The following is a 19,823-nucleotide window of genomic DNA, read 5'->3' as shown; positions in this document are numbered from 1 at the left end:
TGCACAAATGTCCACTTATTAATGCAAATCTGCACATGCTGCAATTGTATAATATTTTAAAGTATCGATATGAAAGGAATGGAAAGGCGATGCAAGATGCCCGTGAACAGAGAGACTCGCACACAAAATCCCCATGTTTAAATTATAAAGAGCTGACCCCTTAAGTCTGTGGCCGACATTCATCTGCTACCTCTCCGGTTATATGACTATCTTCTGCAACCTCACACTTTTGACTCAAGATTAGATTCATCAGTCAGTCCCTGTCTTTGAACAATAGCCTGACATCACTGTGAAAATGGCTGTGATAATGTTGCCAACTTTTTGCTCCACGGTTTCAAGTCCAGTCAGAAAATTCCAGTTTGGGCTAACGGTGAAACCCGGCGCTTCCCTGCTGGGGAGGGAGACCAGAGAATGGGATGGATTTGCTTACACTGTGATTTTGAGCTTTGTGCCAGAGAGGAAATACTGGCAACAGAAGACGGCGTAGGTGCAACAAGCCACTTAATTATATGAACCACTCCAGAAAGTGCTGTACTACATTGCATCAACTGCAGCAGCTCACCATAACCTCGTCAAGGGCAGTTAAGGATGGGCAATAAGTGTTAGTCTCACCAGCAATGCTGACATCCCAAGTTCAAATTTTTAAAAAGATGCCACTAGATGCCTTTACAGGTACGGACCGAGAGCATACATCATTTGGGTTCAATTTCCTGCTCCACACGGGTACAAATATCGCAAGATTTCACTGGTAGCATAGTGGTTAGCACAATTGCTTCACAGCACCAGGGTCCCAGGTTCGATTCCCGGCTTGCGTCACTGCTTGTGTGGAGTCTGCACGTTCTCCCCGTGCCTGCGTGGGTTTCCTTTGAGAGCTCCGGTTTCCTCCCACAGCCCAAAGATGTGCAGGTTGGGTGGATTGGCCATGCTAAATTGCCCTTAGTGTCAAAAATTGTCCTTCGTGTTAGGTGGGGTTGCTGGGTTACAGGGATAGGGTGGCGGTGTGGGTTTGGATGGGGTGCTCTTTCCAAGAGCCGGTGCAAACTCGATGGGCCGAATGGCCTTCTTCTGCACTGTAAATTCTATGATTCTAAACTATTGGGTTGAGAAGAGAACCAAACTATATATTTCAAATATGAACTAAAGCGAAATGTGATTGGAACCATTATTGTTATAACGAAACTTAGTTGCTTGTTATTTTAATCCATGAAGCCCCACCTGTTTTAGGAACCAGTCAGTTAAGTTGAACTCTTTGGCTCAGAGAAAATCAAGTTGGAACCTTCAATAGGAAACTTATCTCTGTTATATCAGATACTTTATTTGTTCAGTACATTTGCTCGATAGTCCAAGTGCAAAGGGAGGTCTGACCATGTGATCCTTTGGAGCCACAGAACAATTCCGTTATCTCAGTTGGTTAAATGTGTGGTGCCGAATAAGGCCAACAGCACGGAGTTCAATGACACAAATTCAAATTCCAGCACGGCAGCTGGGGTGAGTTTAATAGCAATTAATTAACACATCTGAAAATAAGTGCTTGTCTTGTTAGTGATAATTATTAAGCTTCTGGATTGCAGCACAAACCCTTTTAGGGGGGAATTCTGCCATCTTTATCTGGTCTGGCCTACATGTGACGACATGCTCACTGCAATCCACTATTGCAATCTTAATTGGCCCCTGAAATGACCTCACATGCCTCTCAGTTGCATCAAACCGCTGCAGAATGCCCCAACAAAAGCATGGACTGCAGAATTTTAAGGCAATGGCTCACCATCATCTTCTCAATGGCAATTGGTGATGGGCAATAAATATTGGCTTTTCCAGCAACAGTCACATGTCAAGAATGAACACGTAAACGACCTTGGGCAAAATTCTCCGGTATCGGCGCGATGTCCACCGACTGGCGCCCAAAACGGCGCAAATCAGTCGGGCATCGCGCCGCCCCAAAGGTGCGGAATGCTCCGCATCTTGGGGGGCCGAGCCCCAACCTTAAGGGGCTAGGCCTGCGCCGGACAAATTTCCGCCCCGCCAGCTGGTGGAAAAGGCCTTTGGTGCCCCGCCAGCTGGCGTGGAAATGTCATCTCCAGGCGGCGCATGCGCAGGAGCGTTAGCGGCAGCTGACGGCATTCCCGCGTATACGCAGTGGAGGGAGTCTCTTCCGCCTCCGCCATGGTGGAGACCGTGGCGAAGGCAGAAGGGAAAGAGTGCCTCCACGGCACAGGCCCGCCCACGGATTGGTGGGCCCCGATCGCGGGCCAGGCCACCGTGGGGGCACCCCCTGGGGCCAGATCGCCCCGCGCCCCCCCAGGACCCCGGAGCCCGCCCGCGCCGCCTTGTCCCGCCGGTAAGGTAGGTGGTTTAATCTACGCCGGCGGGACAGGCATTTTAGCGGCGGGACTTCGGCCGATCCGGGCCGGAGAATCGTGGTGGGGGGGGGGGCCGCCAACCGGCGCAGCGCGATTCCCGCCCCCGCCGAATATCCAGTGCCGGAGAATTCGGCAACCGGCGGGGGCGGGATTCACGCCAACCCCCGGCGATTCTCCGACCCGGCGGGGGGTCGGAGAATCTCGCCCCTTACATTTACAAAGCATTTACAAACCTTTGAAGTCATATTAAAGAACTTGTTCAAGCTCAAGTCTGTGGAAAAGACTCAAATTGAACCCAGTGAGGATTATAGGGAGGTTGTGCACATTTGGTGGTTGCAAGTGGGGAAAAAAAATTCAATTTCAGATGTGTACTAACTATAGGAGTATTCATTTCTAAAAATAAATTTAGAGTACCCAATTTAGTTTTTCCAATTAGGGGTCGATTTAGCGTGGCCAATCCACCTACCCTGCACATCTTTGGGTTGTGGGGGCGAAACCCACGCAAACACGGGGAGAATGTGCAAACTCCACACGGACAGTGACCCAGAGCCGGGATCGAACCCGGGCTGTCGGCGCCGTGAGGCAGCAGTGCTAACCACTGCGCCAACGTGCTGCCCTACTATAGGAGTATTCATGGAGGGCGAGGGAGTTACACAGGTTTAAATCCTGCAGTCCCACAATCAATTTCTTTCGGAGTTGACAGATATGGAAGGATTCTTTGCTGCACGGCATATTTCTGCTTTGACTAACCTGTAGGCATTCTGCAACACCATTTAATGTACCTTCAATATGGCACTGACAACCTGAAAATAAATATATATAGACACATATAAAGGTAGTTAGTGACTGACAACAGCACCATTCTGCAAGATTGCATTAAATCATGAGATATATTAGATACTATGCACTAAAAGTTAATTAATTCAGCTGGAAAAAACAATAATCAACATTGAAAAGAGCCCACCAATGTTAAACGTGGTACAGAGATATGAAGTGATTTCTTACTAGTACAGCCCCTTGGGTTTTCCGTTGAAAGATTCCAATAAAGAGGCTTGCACTTATCGCAGGCTGAACCTTCAACATTTGTCCGACATTGGCAAGAGTCCTGATTAGAAAAGATGCACAAATATCTCTGGTCACTTACGTCACGTGCACTGCCTACCAGTAACATTCTAGACTGGGTACATCAGGTACTAGTTTTCTTCAAACCTTGCAGCATTTCTGTCCCTACCCTGCCTCACTGGAAATGTGACATCGGATTAACTGCAAACAACATCATCATTGCCACCAAAATTCTGAATTTCCGGCAGGAACTGCTTCAATGACAGTGAGGCCCAACTCTTTCATTCAAAGTGGATTACATACCCTGAGCATCGACTAAACCTGAAATTCACTTATTGCTGGCCCCAATGGGTGAAGAATTCCAAGCAATTGTTGTGCTTTAGTTCTCTGTCTTTTACATCAGGCGTCACACTAGCTGGTAGGTGGAAACAACTGTGGTATGTTGGAAATGCTATCATGATGTCTCCCAGGAGAATGGGAAAACGTGGGAGAAAGTGTATGGCAAGATCGTTGGACATTTTTCACAAGTTACTGAATACTTAAGCTTTGCCTAACAAACAACCTAACAGGGCAGCACGGTAGCACAGTGGTTAGCACTGTCGCTTCACAGCGCCAAGGTCCCAGGTTCGATTCCCGGCTTGAGTCGCTGTCTGTGTGGAGTCTGCATGTTCTCCCCGTGTCTGCGTGGGTTTCCTCCAGGTGCTCTGGTTTCCTCCCACAAGTCCCGAAAGATGTGCTGTTAGGTAATTTGGACATTCTGAATTCTCCCTCAGTGTACCCGAACAGGCGCCGGAATGTGGCGACTAGGGGCTTTTCACAGTAACTTCATTGCAGTGTTAATGTAAGCCTACTAGTGACAAGAAAGATTATTAAATTTAAAAACTGTTTATATGCAAGGGCACAGCTTCAATTGGTAATGTCTCGGACTGAATGTCTCCTCCAAACTGGGAAAGCAGCACTTCCATCTATGTAAATGTGGCATGAGAGGTCAAGTCCACTTTGACCCTTTAAACTCTAATACATCAGCATAAAATTCATAAAGAACCATCTAGTTCCATTTAGTAGGCAACGTTAAATGATGCTCAATGCTAAGCAGCAGCTCAGAGCTCCTGTCTTCCCATTGTCAATGTTTGATATAATTGGGGTTTAAGGGGCAGGAAACAGGACGGCGGCCCACTTCACTGTATCTTTGATATCCAACATTGCGATGGCAGCACCGGTTGGGCACTGGCTGAGATTTAAGTTCAACCATCAGGAAATCTGCATGTAATTGATTAGATTTCTTACATATAGTAACAATTTTTTTTTAAACATGCGAGCCTTATGAACAGGGCAGGGGTTAGCGGGCAATACTATGCAGCAGTGGGAGACTCTTGAGGCCTCAGTCTCTATCCCAAATAATGATGGCGTCCTTGGCAAATGCCAGAAAGCCCAGCAAAATTATGTAAATTGCTGATAATATTCCCTCCTGACTCTGACAAATAGTAAACCAGCCCTGAAGGGCTGAGTCAGCAACTAAACACACAAAGCTCATTTTCACGGTTTATGGTTTATGGAAGTCAAAAACTAAATTAGTTTTCAAAGCAACCTTAGAGGGAAACGTTATTCCCAGTGCGCTTTGTATAACCAAAATTGTAAACACATTTAAGTTATTTACAGTTTTATTACGCATGGGAGGAATTTCAGTGATGTTGTAAATGCAAAGCTGTAAATGGACTCAAACAAGTCATGTTTCCCTTTGCGGAAATCAGAGGAAATCTTTCCCTCCCCCAACAAAGCCATTAATATTCAGCAAAGGAGAAAACCTTTTTTCCTCCGTTACATTCCTGCCCCAGTTCATTTTCTGTCCATTCTATCAATGCTTTAAGAAATCATGTTTATAATATAGAATATAATTATGATGTCTCACTTGTAACAAATGCATATTACTTACAATATCAGAGGAGAGAGATGTGGAGCCTGCTGGGTCACAGGAAGCCACTATTGATAAATTTAGAGAAAAAAATGAGTGAGACCTTGAAAATACAGCAACTCACCAGCACCTTTGTCCACCTAATAACAGTGCTTACACTTCACTAGATACAAATTAGTTGGAGGATAAGTTAACTAATTGTGAAGTACAGAAGGTACGTCTCCATTTTCTTATTCCTTCAAAGGATGTGGGTGTCCATCACTAATTTTTAGAGACGGTGGTGGTGAGCCACCTTTTTGACCTGTTGCAGTCCACATGATGTAGGTACACCCACAGTGCTGTTAAGTTGGCAGTCCAGGATTGTGACCCAGCGACAGTGAAGGAACAGTGATATTGTTCCAAGTCAGGATGATGTGTGGTTTGGAGGGGTACTTACAGGTGGTGGTGTTCCCAGGCATGTGCTACCCTTGTCCTAGGCGGTAGAAGTCGTGGGCTTGGAAGGTTCTATCCAAGGCACCTTGGAGAGTTCCTGCAGTGCAGCCTGTAGATGATATACTCTGCTGCTACTGTGCATCCGTGGTGGAGGGAGTGGGCGCTGAAGCTGGTGGCTGGGGTGCCAATCCAATGGACTTTGTGCTGGATGGTGTCAGGTTTCTTGCGTTGATGGAGCTGTACACTTCCAGGCAAGGGGAGAGTATTCCATCAGACTCCTGATTTGAGCCTTGTCAGCAGGCTTTGGGTAAGGCAGGAGGAGAGTTACTTGCCTCTGACCTGCTCCTGTAGCTGCAGATTTTTTACAGCTAGCCTAGTACAGTTTCTATTCAGGATGTTGATTTGAACACAACTGGAGTGTGACACTTACATTTTGACAATGAGTGAGAAGAATTTAAACCATTGTGGTGAAAGAAAGACAGGATCGGAATTCTCCGGCCATTGCAATTCACTTCTCCTGCTGGCGGTGCACCCTGTCCGTGGGTATCCCGGCAGCGTGGGGTGTCTTCAATGGGAAATCTCATTGACAAGTGGCGGGAGTATAGAATCCCACTTCCAGTTAACGGTTCACCGTGAGGAAACACGTGGCTCGGGGGATCGGGAAATCAAGCCCCCAGGTGGCGCTGTGAATATAATGGGCGCGGTCCAATGGCTATGCTTCGCCGGGAAAGCAGCTCGCCACGGCGCAGCATGGTCATTGAAAGCCGGGAAATCTCGATCCCAGGATCTACCCTGCTCGCAACACCTCGTGAGATTCAACGCAATCTCGCGAGGCGTTGTGATGTGAACCCCGCCCACAATTTCCTGGTGAATCCCGCCCAGGGCGTGGCTTCCCATTACTCTTCATAGTGAGAAACACTCCCCATTCCCATTCCCATCACAAGACTTGGGGCTGGATTCTTCCGCGGACAATGGAGAATCCCACCCTTAGTCCCAGATGGGACAGTGTGCGACAGAATGCTATTAAACCCCTTACCTCGACAATCAGGAAATCCATAAGCTCCTTCAACACACGCGTCACAATGCAGCCCTGTCACATATGGGCGACAGCTACAGCTCCCTTTTTCTTGGTCACAAGAATTAATATACGAGCCTTCCAGGGTACACTGACAAGCTGCAATAAATAATCAACTGGTTAACGATAAGAATTTGCTCCATACACTTGTGCAAAATATCCTGCTGTACATTGTGGACTCTTTCCTATTTACAAAATAGACACCGAACTGTCAATATTTGACTGTATGGACTCAGGCGTGGGGGAGATGGTGACCAAGTTCATCAAGAAGAAACCATCCTAGAGCGCAATTGAGAACTGATTTTGAAATATGCACTCACAATCAGTCAATATTATTAATACAGAAAACAGGAATTTTTAAAAGCCAAGTGTAGTAGCTTGCCAGAAATTAAGCAAGTATTTTTCTGCTGTCTCGGAATAAAACTGCAGAATTCCTCAGTTATTTTAACCATGGTTGGAATTGAACTAGTATCACTCTGTAACCAAAGAGAAAATGCGGGAAAATCTCAGCGGGTCTGGCAGCATCTGTAGGAAGAGAAAAGAGCTAACATTTCGAGTCCATATGACACTTTGTTAAAGCTAAAAGACAGAGAAAGTGGGAGATATTTATACTGTGGAGTGAGAATGAAAGATGAGTCACAGTCACAGAAACCCAGGGAAATAGGATGCTAATAGCCACGGGGTGCTAATAGCCACAGAAAGTAAGGGGAAAGAGTGCTAATGGCAGTCCCCAGAGAGAACAAAAGGTGTGAAAGACCAAAAAGCAGGGAAACTAACATCAGAAGGTAAACTGTGACAGATGAAGGTGTGGGGAGAGGGGGAGGGGGAAGCAAAGAGGAGAAAGAGTAAGGAAATGTGGATAAAATGGAGGGGTGGGGGGGGTAAACATATATAAAGAAAGACAAGAAAGAAATGGTAAAAGACAGTTACAATGAAATGAGATGAAAACAAATAGGTCGAGATGGGGTAGAGCTAATCTTCTGAAGTTGTTGAATTCGATGTTGAGACTGGAAGGCTGTAGCCTGCCTAACCGGAAGATGAGATGTTGCTCCTCCAGTTTGCGTTGAACTTCACTGGAACATTGTAGCAGGCCAAGGACAGACATGTGGGCATGGGAGCAGGGTCTTGTGTTAAAATGGTAAGCAACGGGAAGGTCAGGGTCCTGAATGTGCACAGACCGAAGATGCTCAGCAAAGCGATCACCCAGTCTGCGTTTGGTCTCTCCGCTATAGAGGAGACCACATTGGGAGCAGCGAATCAATAGACCAAATTGGAAGAGGTGCAAGTGAAATGCTGCTTAACCTGGAATGAGTATTTATCACCCTGGAGCTGATTTACCTGGCTGGGAATATTTTCTGGGATATTTACTGCTGATTCTGGTAACTATATCACTCAAACCTTTCCCTGCGTTCTTTTGTGTTCCTCCACCCCAACAAGCACCCTTCACTCACTCAACTCTGATCCTCCGTTTATTTCCCAACTTGCCCCTCTCCTCCCAGCCTTCAGCCAATACCTGACATTATTGAACTTTCCATCTAAATCTGGGCCGGGCTTTTCTGAAATCGCGGCCAAGTGTTGACGCCGGTGTCAAAAGTGGCGTGAGCGACGCCGGCGTCAACGGGCCTCCACGCCCAGGCATTTACCCCTTCCTAGTGAGCTAGAATGGCACCGGAGTGCTGTCCGCTGCTCTGGCGCCGAAAGCCGGCGCCCCTCCGCCATGATGCCCGGGGGCCGCCGTGGTGACGGCAACCCACTGCGCATGCGCGGACCCGCGCCAGCCCTCAGGCAACATGGCGGAGCCCTACAGGGGACCTGCAGGGAGGAACATAGGCCCCCCGCGGAATGAGCCTGCCCGCCGATCAGGCCTGGCCACCGTGGAGGCCCCCCCGCAACCAGAACTCCGAGGTCCCGCCGGGTAGGACCACACGCAATCCACGCCGGCGGGACTCGGCCGAACTCGGCGGGCACTTGGCCCATCGAGCGCGGAGAATCGCGGCGGGGGCTGCTTTCAACGGCCCCCGACCGGAGCAGCAGCGGCTGCGCGAAGGTGGCCCGGCGTCGGGGTGGCGTGGCGCGAATCCCGCGCCCCCTCCCCCCCGGCGCGGGATCGGTGAATCCCAGCCCTTGTGTCTCGTCAGCCTCCCTTCCCCCTGCTCAATACTTACCTCTTTAACCCAGACTCCATTACCTCGTCTAACTCTCTGCCGCTATCTCACTTGCTGCCTAGCAGTCTCCTGTTAAATGCTTGTGATGTTGCATTATTTGAAAGGCAACATACAAATGCATGCTGGATATTTTGCAGGGATCTGAGGAATATTGAAAAGGCATCACCTCCAGTACAGTCGTGTTTGGTCTAATTTTCCGATCTTGTTAGTAAAGTATAATAGTCCCTCCAACCATCACCACTTCATGTTTAACCACATTACCATCAGTGAATCCCCACCATTGACCATAAATGTAACTGGACCAGCCATATGAATACTGTGGATACAAGAGTAGGCCAGAGGCTGGGAATTCTGCAGAGAGTAACTCACCCGACAGCTCAAAACCTGTCCACTATCTATAAAGGCACAAGTGTGACGGAATGCTCTCCATTCACCTGGATGAGTGCGGCTCCAACAACACTCCAGAAGCTCGACACCATCCAGGACAAACTAACCTGCTTGATTAGCATCCCATCTACCACCTTCAAATATTCACCCACTCCCCTATTGACGCACGGAAGCAACAGTATGCACCATCTACATGATGCACTGCAACAACTTGCCAAGACCTCTTCAACTCCAACCCCTGACCGCTACCGCCTTAATGGACGAGGGCAACAGCAGCATGGGTATGCCACTACCCAAGTTCCAAGTCACACACCATCCTGACCTGGAACTATATTGCCGTTCCTGCACTGTAACTGGGTCAAAATCCTGAAGTTCCCTCCATAACAGCATTGCGGCTGCTCCTATACCACAGAGATGGCAGTGGTTCCACCTTCTCAAGGAAATAAGGGATGGGAAATAAGATGCCCACATCTGATGACTGAATAAAACAAAAAGGCACATTACAGCTAGTTTCCTGGCACCACCTTGTCTCTGGGCCATTTCCCAGAGGACAAGGTAAAGGAGAGAGTTGCATGTTGAGAAAGTGTTAATTGGTTGCATACTGTTTTTTCAAAAAAATGAATAGTCGTCACATAGAAGCTCTACACTTTTAGCAGTATTTACCACACTCTAGTAACCACACCTAAAGCACCATTATGAGTTTTACACATCTGAAATGGGAAGTTCTAAGTTCTGCCTGTGAGCTGACGGATTCGGTTCACCTCATAATGAGTTAAAACAATATTTAGTAGGTTCCTCACGTGTGCAGCTGGGGTATCCGTAGAAACCTGGTGCACACTGGTTGCACGTGGGGCCCGAGTAGCTGGGATGACACTGGCACTGGCCTGTAGACCCACAGAGGTTGTCCACCGATCCACGATCATCACAGGAACAAGCTAATGAAAAGAAGGCAAACCAGTCTGAAGTTATTCAAGTTAGAAAAGAACCATATAATTCCTACAGTGCCGAAGGAGGCCTTTCAGCCCATCGAGTCTGCACCAACCCTCTGAAAGAGCACCCTACGTAGGCACCCCCCGCCCTATCTCCATAACCCCACAACTCCATTTAAGCTGCACAGCTTTGGACACTAAGGGGCAATTTAGCATGGCCAATCCACCTAACATGCCTATCTGTGGACTGTGGGAGGAAACCGGAGCACCCGGAGGAAACCCACGCAGACACGGGGAGAAAGTGCAAACTCCACATAGTCATGCACAGTCACCCAAGGCTGGAATTGAACCCGTGTCCCTGGCATTCTTAGGCAGCAGTGTTAACCACTGTACCACTGTGCCACCCCTTGAAGCAAAAAGATGCAATTCGGAAAAAGACGATAATCTATGTAATGCAGGAGGAGTGTATCAGTGCTGCCAGTGATGGGGACGTTTGGGGTGGGGATCTACTATTGGTACATGGTCGATGGGGTAGTCTACTCCCTCGTGCATGCAGTCTTCTTTCAACATACTTCATAGCCATGGTTTGCATGATTTTCTATGATTCGCACCCGCTCTTAACACCTCTGCCATTTATCATTCTCCTGCTCTCCTTCTACTCTTAATAATCTGAGGCTGGCCCCAAACCATCTTAAACTTCCTGTTTAACCAGAGTGGGTTGGAAATTGAGCTTTTAACCTGTCCTCACGATGCGGGTCAATAACTCTGGCCTTCAAGTGGGTAGAAATCCAGTCATACGAAGCCTGGGTTGGACCACACCTGGATCTTTTAGTGTGACCACACCATAGGGAAGGTAGGCTTTGTAGGGAGCACAGTGTAAACTTGCCACAATAATCCTTGGACTGCAGGGGTTAAGCTACAAGGAGAATTGTATTCCCTGGAATTTAAAAGGTTAATGGATGGTTTGAACAAGGATTCACAACATTAAGGGGAACAGATCGGGTGGACAGGGAGAAACTATTCCTGCTCGTTAGGGAATAGTCTAAAAATTAGAGCCAGGGTCTTGCAGAAGTGAAATGAGGAAACACCTCTTCACAAAAAGGATGGTAGATGTTTGGAACTCTATTTTGCAAACAGCCACTGAAACTGGATCAATTATTAAATCGATCAATCTCAGTTAAAATGATCTTCAACCCGGTTCGGAACCGGGCAGAAACATTAAATGCTTCTCTTTGGGCGGTGTGCTGGTGCAGTGGTAGCACTGCTGCCTCACGGCACCGAGGTCCCAGGTTCGATCCTGGCTCTGGGTCACTGTCCGTGTGGAGTTTGCACATTCTCCCCCTGTCTGCGTGGGTCTCACCCCCACAACCCAAAAGATGTGCAAGGTAGGGGGATTGGCCGCACTAAATTGCCTCTTAATTGGAAAAACATTTATTGGATACTCTAAATTTATTTGTAAAAAATAAAATGAAATGACCTTAAACCAAGTCAAGGGAAATGAGTTGGGTTACAGATTGGTCTTGATCTCAGTAAATGGTTTTAACAGGTTCAACTATCTAAACTGACTATTCCTGTTCCTATATTTCTAATTTAAATATGTTAATGAGGTTGTGCACAATGTATCTCAGAGGTCATGAAAACCAGGGAAGCGAAAAATGCCAATCGAGCAGGAGCATGCTTTTTACATTGTTGCTTGTGGGCCAAGAGGGGCAACAGTGCTTCACCCCCTCAGCAGCCCCCCTTGCTAACTTTCTGTAACTGGCTTCCTCACATCACCATGCTCCACTGCTGATTCCCTCCCCCCCCCATTCTCCACGTGAACCCCCAGTTCCACTCCGTCCACTTTTAGATCTTTCCCTCCCTACCTCCCTCTCTCAGCTGCGACCTTACCCCAGAGGCCTTCCTGCCCGACAGCCAGCTAGCCAGCCTCTCAAAATCGGCTGCCGTTGAGGAAACGTAGAAATAATATTAAAAAGAGACCCTGGAGGACCTCCACGTTTCCTCCTACTTCCAATTTTCTGCAACCCCTCCCGATGAATATCGGTCAATGTAATACTTTGCCAAGATCACCTGGCTGAAGAATGCTAACCGTGGCAACGAGGGTAGGAATGGAAGCCAACAGCGCATTGATCACAGCGAGCTCCGTCGAACTCTGGCTTGCACAGGCACCGTCCAGAGTGATCGCAAACCTCGGGCAAGCTGCCAGCAATGCTGCAGCTACAAACTGTAAGAGGGAGAGGAGAAAAAGATATATTACACTTTGAACATGCTTCCTCTGGAGCTTTAGCAGTTGTGTCCATTTTCCAGCTAGCATTTAGACCTGGGAATTAAAGCAGAACAGGGGCTCAACCTCATATTCTCGGCAGTCAGTTTTAGGCCCAAAGCCTTCTTCAGAGGTAACATTAAAGCAAGCTAATGCATCTGAGCTTTCTGAGTATGTATGTGTTAATAAGATAAGAAAACAGACTTCGAAAGAAGGAAAGGGTTGTATTTATCTCACATTTGACTGCCACATGTCTTGGGGGACCTGCAAGTGCTTTACATCCAATGCATTACTTTGAAGTACATTAACTGTTGTTACGTAAGCAAACACAACGGGCAGAGAGCTGAAGGTCTAAAATACTTTAGGCAGAGGAGGGAGGGAGAGATTGTACAAAGTATCGGGCATCTGAAAAAGTTTTCCAATCATCTGTTTAAACGGCCAATGCAAAATAAACCTCCTGCATTTCAAGTATGAATTACGATAATCTGATTTTGGCCATCCTCTGGTGTTGGTAGCATGGTAAACCGCCCGACTCTAGTTTGAGGTTTACCGCAGTTCCTGTTTTCAGCGATGCTTAGCAACACTATCTCCATCAGCTGAGCAGAGATCTGTTGAAAGTTCTGGCTTTGGATTGTGATTGATAACACACGATAAGCTCAGCCCCTTCGCTGTTGGTAAATTATCAGACTGCTTCTCCAACATCCAGTGCTAAACGAGCGGTAATTTCCTCCAATTAAACATGGCTAGCACAGTGGGCTAAACAGCTGGCTCGTAATGCACAACAAGGCCAGCATCGCGGGTTCAATTCCCGTACCGGCCTCCCCGAACAGGCGCCGCAACTTAATTGAAGCCTACTTATGACAATAAGCGATTATTATTATTAAACATTGTGAAGACTGAAGCCATTGTTTTCGGACTCCACTTCAATCTCCATTCCCCAGCTATTGACTTGACTCTGTTCCTCTCCCTGGCAACAGTCTGAGATTAAGTCAGTCTGTTTCTAATTGTTGTGTCGCCTTTGATCCCAAGACGAGCTTCCGACGTCATACTTGCCCATTTCCACTTCTGCACTTTCTGCCGACTTCGCTCATCTCAGCTCATCTGCTGATGAGACCACATCAGTACTTGTAGACTCAACTACTCCAATACCCTCTGCTATGTTCTTGTGCTTGGCCGGTAGGATTGATGCACAGAAGAACATCTAGTTCTTGACTAGTTAGAGTGTTTTATTATAAAATAAATGCATGGTGAAGATAACTATGAGAAATATATTACAAACTACTAATATTGATAAATTATCCACGAGCTACTGCAAGTATGACTATCCACTAACACGACTAACTCTCAACTCCTCGAGGTGCAGAGTCACGTGGTAGATTTACACTGCCACCTGCTGGTCGGAGGTTGTTTACATCATTATATTCATAATAGCTTATGCATATCATCACACCCTCCTGCCCGGTTTCCCACATTCTAACTTATGTAAACATGGGAACATTCAAAACTCTGCTGCCCATGTCTTAGTTCACAGCCATTCTCATTCCCCCATCATGCCTGAGCTCACCGACTTGCATTGACACCAGATTAAGTAACCACACAGTTATTAAAATTCTCATCCTTGTTTTCAAATCCTTCCGTGGCTTTGCCCCTCCCCACATCTATAATCTCCTCCAACCCCCACAACCCCCCAAGATGTCTGCATTCATTACAATTCTGGATTGTAATGAGTGGACGTGGAGAGGATGTTTCCACTTGTAGGAAAAACTAGAACCAGATGACACCATCTCAGACTAAAGTGACAATCCTTTAAAACTGAGATGAGCAGGAATTTCTTCAGCCAGAGGGTGGTGAATCTGTGGAACTCTTTACCTCAGAAGGCTGTGGAGGCCAAATCATTGAGTGTCTTTAAGAGATAGATAGGTTCTTGATTAAGGATTAGGGGTTATGGGGAGAAGGCAGGAGAATGGGGATGAGAAAATATCAGCCATGACTGAATGACGGAATGGGCCGAGTGGCCTAATTCTGCTGCTATGTCTTATGGTTTTATGGTCTTATGGATTCCTGGGCACCCCTGATTTTAATTACAGGCTATGACTTCAGTTATCTAGGCCTCAAGCTCTGCAATTCTCTCCTTCTATCTCTCTGCCTATCTACCTTACTTCCTCCTTTAAGTCACTCCTTAAAATCTACCCCCTTGACCAAGCTTTTGATTGCTCATACTTCCTTCCATGCTTGGTGTCATAATGTGTCTTATAATATTCCAGTGAAGCATCTTGAGATGTTTCAATGTTAACGATGCTATACTGAATAATTATCAGGTAATGATATGCCAGGAGTGACAGACCTAGAAATTCAGGTACCAGCAAGCAGTGAAGGGCTAGGGGTAAAATGAGCGGTTAGTTTCTTTTTTCTCTTTTTTGGCCCCCGCAAACACGATGGACTGAATGGCCTATTTCTGCACTGTTACCGTCCTCCAGTTCTACTAGCTGCCCTTTAAGCGTCAGGAGGATGGTCACAGTGGTGGTGATGGGCCGGGGGTAGGATGAAGTGGAGCTGTTTGGGGAAAGGGGTAGTGGGCAGGGATTTTTAAAAAATAAATTTAGAGTACCCAATTAATTTTTTCTCCAATTATGGGGCAATTTAGTGTGTTCAATCCACCTACCTTGAACATCTTTGGGCTGTGGGGGCGAATCCCACGCAAACACAGGGAGAATGTGCAAACTCCACACGGACAGTGACCCAGAGCCGGGATCGAACCTGGGACATCGGCATCGTGAAACTGCAGTGCTACCACTGCCCCACCGTGCTGCCCTGTGGGCAGGGATGTTGCGTTCCTTTTAGGCAGAGAACTCCCTTCGCTCATTGAATGGCTAAACTACAACTCAAGAACTCTAGCTGCATAATAATGTGGCTCCTAATTTTCTTAGTGTTTGGTAGGAGTCTAGTAGACTTTGTGTAGACCATGCTGGACCTCTTGAGTATGTTTCAGGTCTCGGGCATCTGCACCAGTTTCTGGCACCCACCATGGGATGAGATTCTCGGTGTTCATGCTCTCATCAAACTCTTCAAAAGTAATTCATTGGCTGAGACGTTCTTGGGGATCACTTGAGAACATGAAAATCACTTTATAAATGCAAATTCTTCCTTTGATCAATAAATCTGCACCTATAGCTTATTAACTGCAAATATATGGGGCAGGATTCTTCTGTTTCACCCCGCTGGCGGGATGCTCCGTTACCCCGACCGGTCAATGGGGTTTCCCATTGTGGGGCAGCCCCACGACGTCGGGAAATCCTCGGGCTGCCGGCAAAACGGAGCATCCCGACGGCGGAGAATCCAGCCCATGCTTTATAGATATGAAAACCATTCAATTAGTACTTTATTTTCTGAAAATATTTAACAAGTACCCATACGACCTTTCACTGGGTGCCTTGGGCGTGTTTTAAAAAGAATAATTTACCAGATGTAGGCGTGGCTGGTTAGGCCAGCATTTATTGCCCATCCCTAGTTGCCCTTCAGACGGTTGAAGATGGCAATTTCCCTGTATATTCATCCGCTGATAGTAATGTATATTTTTAGCTCTGCTTATTCTCAGTGTACCAACTAGAGGCTTATTTTAATATTCAGCATTTGCAGATAATTTTGGAACCTAAATTATGGACGTTTTATTTCATTGTATGTCCTGTATTTTTCCACCTGCACAGAATAGTACAAGTTGGAACCCTAAGCACCGACTCACGTTGGCAGAGTGGGTAGTTAAAGTAGCCTGGAGCACACTGGTCACAGTAGAAACCCTCAAATCCTTGTCGGCAAAAGCATTGTCCAGTCTCTTCATTGCAGCTCCCGCCAGTAACGCCTGGGCCCAAACAGCGACACGCTACAATCATAAAACAATGAGAATTACAGCAAGCATGGATAACTCAACCGTCACAAAGCCCTACTGACAACTGTGAAAATGTTGGATCTCAAAGCTATACTGCAAGTTACCATTTTGTTGTCCATGGGCCAGGCAATTAGACTGTGCACTTCACTGGAATGAACTATAGGGCTGGAATCGCCCGCCCCACCCAGCATAAGAATGCCACCGGCAAGACGCCGACAATGGAAAAATCCATTGACCGCAGGCTGGATTCTCCAGTCAGCGGGCGAACGCAGCCGAAGAACCACGCCCATAATATCTCCAGTGATGCTGAAATAAGCATGACTTAGGATTCTCATTTGCATTTGCAAATACCATGGTCTCGCCCCTCCCTATCTTTCTAACATCCTCTAGCCCTACAAGCCTCTGTGATCTCCAAGTCCAGCCTCTTGCACATTCCCTATTTCCTTCGCAACACGACTGGTGGCCTTCTCAACACGACTGGTGGCCGTATCGTTAGCTGCCCAGGCCTTAAGCTCTGGAATTTCCAACCTAAACCTCGTTGCCTCTCTCTCTCTCTCTCTCCTTCTTTTAGACGCTCCTTCAAATCTAACTCTTTGGCTTTTGGTCACCCTTCCTAATAATAGCTTGGTGTCAAATTTTATTTGACAATTCTCCTGAGGAGCTCTTCGGAATATTTTGCTACGTTAAACACACCCTAAAAATGCAAGGTGTTGTCGTAAATTTGAGAGCAAGACAAAGTAACTTTCGCTTTTTTTATTGGCATGCAAGGTATCCCCCAACACCACCCCCGCTCCATTATTTCCAATTTTAAGATAAATTCCCCCAAATCCCAGACAAAACCAGAGTGAGATGCTCAGTGACAGCAGGGCAAAAGACAAAGCTCTCCTTTCAGGGTAACTTACGCTGGCAGTTTGCTCCAAAGTGACGAGGCATGCACTGATTACAGAAGCGGCCGGTAAAGTTTGGCTTGCAGCTGCAGCTCCCCGTGTTCAGGTCTGGCTGGCAGTCATTGTTCAGGGTTCCCGCTGTACTGCAGTCACAGTCTAAGGTAAAGAGAAACACAGTTCGGCCATGTGTACAAGCGAACAGAATCGTAACACCCAAAAATCCCAATCTCGCTCCTCCTTACAGAATCATCACTTAGTCCCGCTGAGTAAGTAATTTCACACTCAATGCTATACATTCATAGAATTATAGAATTTACAGTGCCGAAGGAGGCCATTCGGCCCATCAAGTCTCAACCGCACACCTCCACCCTATCCCCATAACCCAGTAACCCCATCCAACACTAAGGGCAATTTAGCATGGCCAATCCACCTAACCTGCTCATCTTTGGACTGTGGGAGGAAACCAGAGCACCCGGAGGAAACCCCACACAGACAAGGGGAGAACGTGCAGACTCCGCACAGATAGTGACCCAAGCCGGGAATCGAACCTGGGACCCTGGAGCTGTGAAGCAATTGTGCTAATCACTATGCTACCGTGCTGCCCACAAATGTGTGGGGCCTAATTTTCCTTTACAAGCTAAAAGTAATGTCGGAGTGAAATACTGTCCTGAAGAAAATCTTTCCTTAAATTAAAGTTAGATTCCCTACACAATGCACCTGCTCAGTTATACAGACTAAAAGCTGCACAGTTTCAAAGTGCACACATTTTGCCCTTCAAGTCCATGCCAGTGTTTATGCTATGCACAAGTTCCCCCCAAATGACTTCACCTAGCCCCGTCAACATACCCTTCTATTCTCTTCTCACTCATATTTTGAATCGAGCTTCCCTTTAAATGCTATTCACCTCAGCTACTCCTTCTGGTATTGAGTTATACTTTCTAACCACTTTCTGGGTGAATCCCTTATTGTATTTATTAGTGACTACTTTTACGGCCCCTAGATCAAGTCTCACCTGCAAGTGAAAGCATAATCTCTACGGCTACCCTATCAAACCCTTTACTTATTTTAATGATCTCCACTAGGTGATCCCTCAGGTTCAACTCTCATCCTGAGCAGTTTCTCGATTTCAGGCAAAGAAACACCAGGCTCTTCAATTCACCACACCACTCCTTGGTTAGGGAGACATTAACTAGTGCTCTGCTCCAGATCACAATTCAGAAAACCATGCTACAGAGGGTACAAGGTTGTTTACACATGTTGGTGGGATTATGTTGTGATGACCAGCAATACTGAATTGATTACTCAGTGTTGAGGCCCGCACATGAAGAATGGTTGTTTGGCTTGGGTATTGCCTCTGAAAGGTCAGGAGAGGAGAGGAGAAAATTGAGGAAAAATGTCCATTTTTGGAAATCCATAGCCAGAATTGATCAATACTGGTTAAAAAAAATCTTGGAAAATTTCATGTACCCAAGGATTTATTCAGTTACCTTAATTCAGACTTCCTTAACTATTTCTCTGCAAATTTCTTATTACATACAGGTGGAACTGTGGAATTTTGGTGCCCAAAACACACAAGAGAATTCCAAACTCCCACATTAAAAGCTGAACATGACTTATTAAGTAGTTGTAAACCACTGGACACCACTGATGTACTTGTCTATCAACTGATAAGCAAATACATTGCATAGTAAACCAAAATTGCAATTTTAACTGTTGCGGTTAGATTGATGCTCCCTGCAGTAATGCAATAAAGTATCAGGGATTCCTCGATTTTTGCTCGCATGCTCCAGAGGTATCGGTACTCAAAGGTCAAGAAATCTCTGCTGTGTTGCATTTCGTGCTATCTTGATTTACCTGTAAAAATGTACCTCTTCCCACTTCTTTCTCCCACTGACCCACAGCTCCAGATGATTGTGTAGAAGTGTAAGTGTAAAGTCGCTATAGTCCCAGAAGACCACAGGCTGCTTTCTCCTTTGAGGGGGAGAGCTGACTGGTGGTGGTTTAACCTGAGATTCACCACACCTCAGGCGAGGGGCAAGGTGTCATGAATAACCCCAGAACACCCAGTACGGGAATTGAACCCACGCTGTTGGCCTTGTTCTGCATCATGAACCAGCTGTCCAGCCAACTGAGCTAAACCTCACTATGCATCTGAAACAGAAGCTACAACCACTTTTCTGTATCTTTCGAGTCATTGTATCACCCGTGAAACACAATTAAAGCTGCAATACTATATGGAAATTGGAACAAAGCACATGTTACACCTTTATCATCCAGTGACTTACTGATTATTTTTCCGACGTGAATCAGAGCACCTGTGGATTGTGTAGGATCTACTGGCAAAGCTGTTGAACAAAACACAGTTTCATCAACCCATCAATTATCTTCTGATCAAAATTAGGTCAAAAAGAAGACAGAAGCCCAGTTTCAGACAAACCTTTCAGTTTGAACTTATTACGTTTATTTCT

At 46.5% G+C, this 19,823-nt stretch overlaps 1 protein-coding gene across 1 annotated transcript in view; it reads right to left on the bottom strand.

The window, feature by feature from the left end:
- Nucleotides 1-19,823, bottom strand: part of lama5 (laminin, alpha 5) — a 377,969-nt gene that overhangs the window by 191,000 nt on the left and 167,146 nt on the right. The window contains exons 11-19 of the mRNA XM_072515083.1: nt 19,641-19,700; nt 17,371-17,511; nt 16,325-16,462; nt 12,412-12,546; nt 10,194-10,328; nt 6,803-6,940; nt 5,356-5,402; nt 3,366-3,465; nt 3,111-3,163 (exon numbers count right to left, since the gene is read on the bottom strand). Coding sequence (XP_072371184.1) covers nt 3,111-3,163; nt 3,366-3,465; nt 5,356-5,402; nt 6,803-6,940; nt 10,194-10,328; nt 12,412-12,546; nt 16,325-16,462; nt 17,371-17,511; nt 19,641-19,700 — 947 coding nt within the window. The remainder of the gene's footprint in view (nt 1-3,110; nt 3,164-3,365; nt 3,466-5,355; nt 5,403-6,802; nt 6,941-10,193; nt 10,329-12,411; nt 12,547-16,324; nt 16,463-17,370; nt 17,512-19,640; nt 19,701-19,823) is intronic.

Source organism: Scyliorhinus torazame, chromosome 8, assembly GCF_047496885.1.
Source record: "Scyliorhinus torazame isolate Kashiwa2021f chromosome 8, sScyTor2.1, whole genome shotgun sequence".
NCBI lineage: Eukaryota > Metazoa > Chordata > Chondrichthyes > Carcharhiniformes > Scyliorhinidae > Scyliorhinus > Scyliorhinus torazame.
The sequence above is the reverse complement of the archived record's forward strand: the minus strand, read 5'-3'. Positions and strand labels throughout refer to the sequence as shown.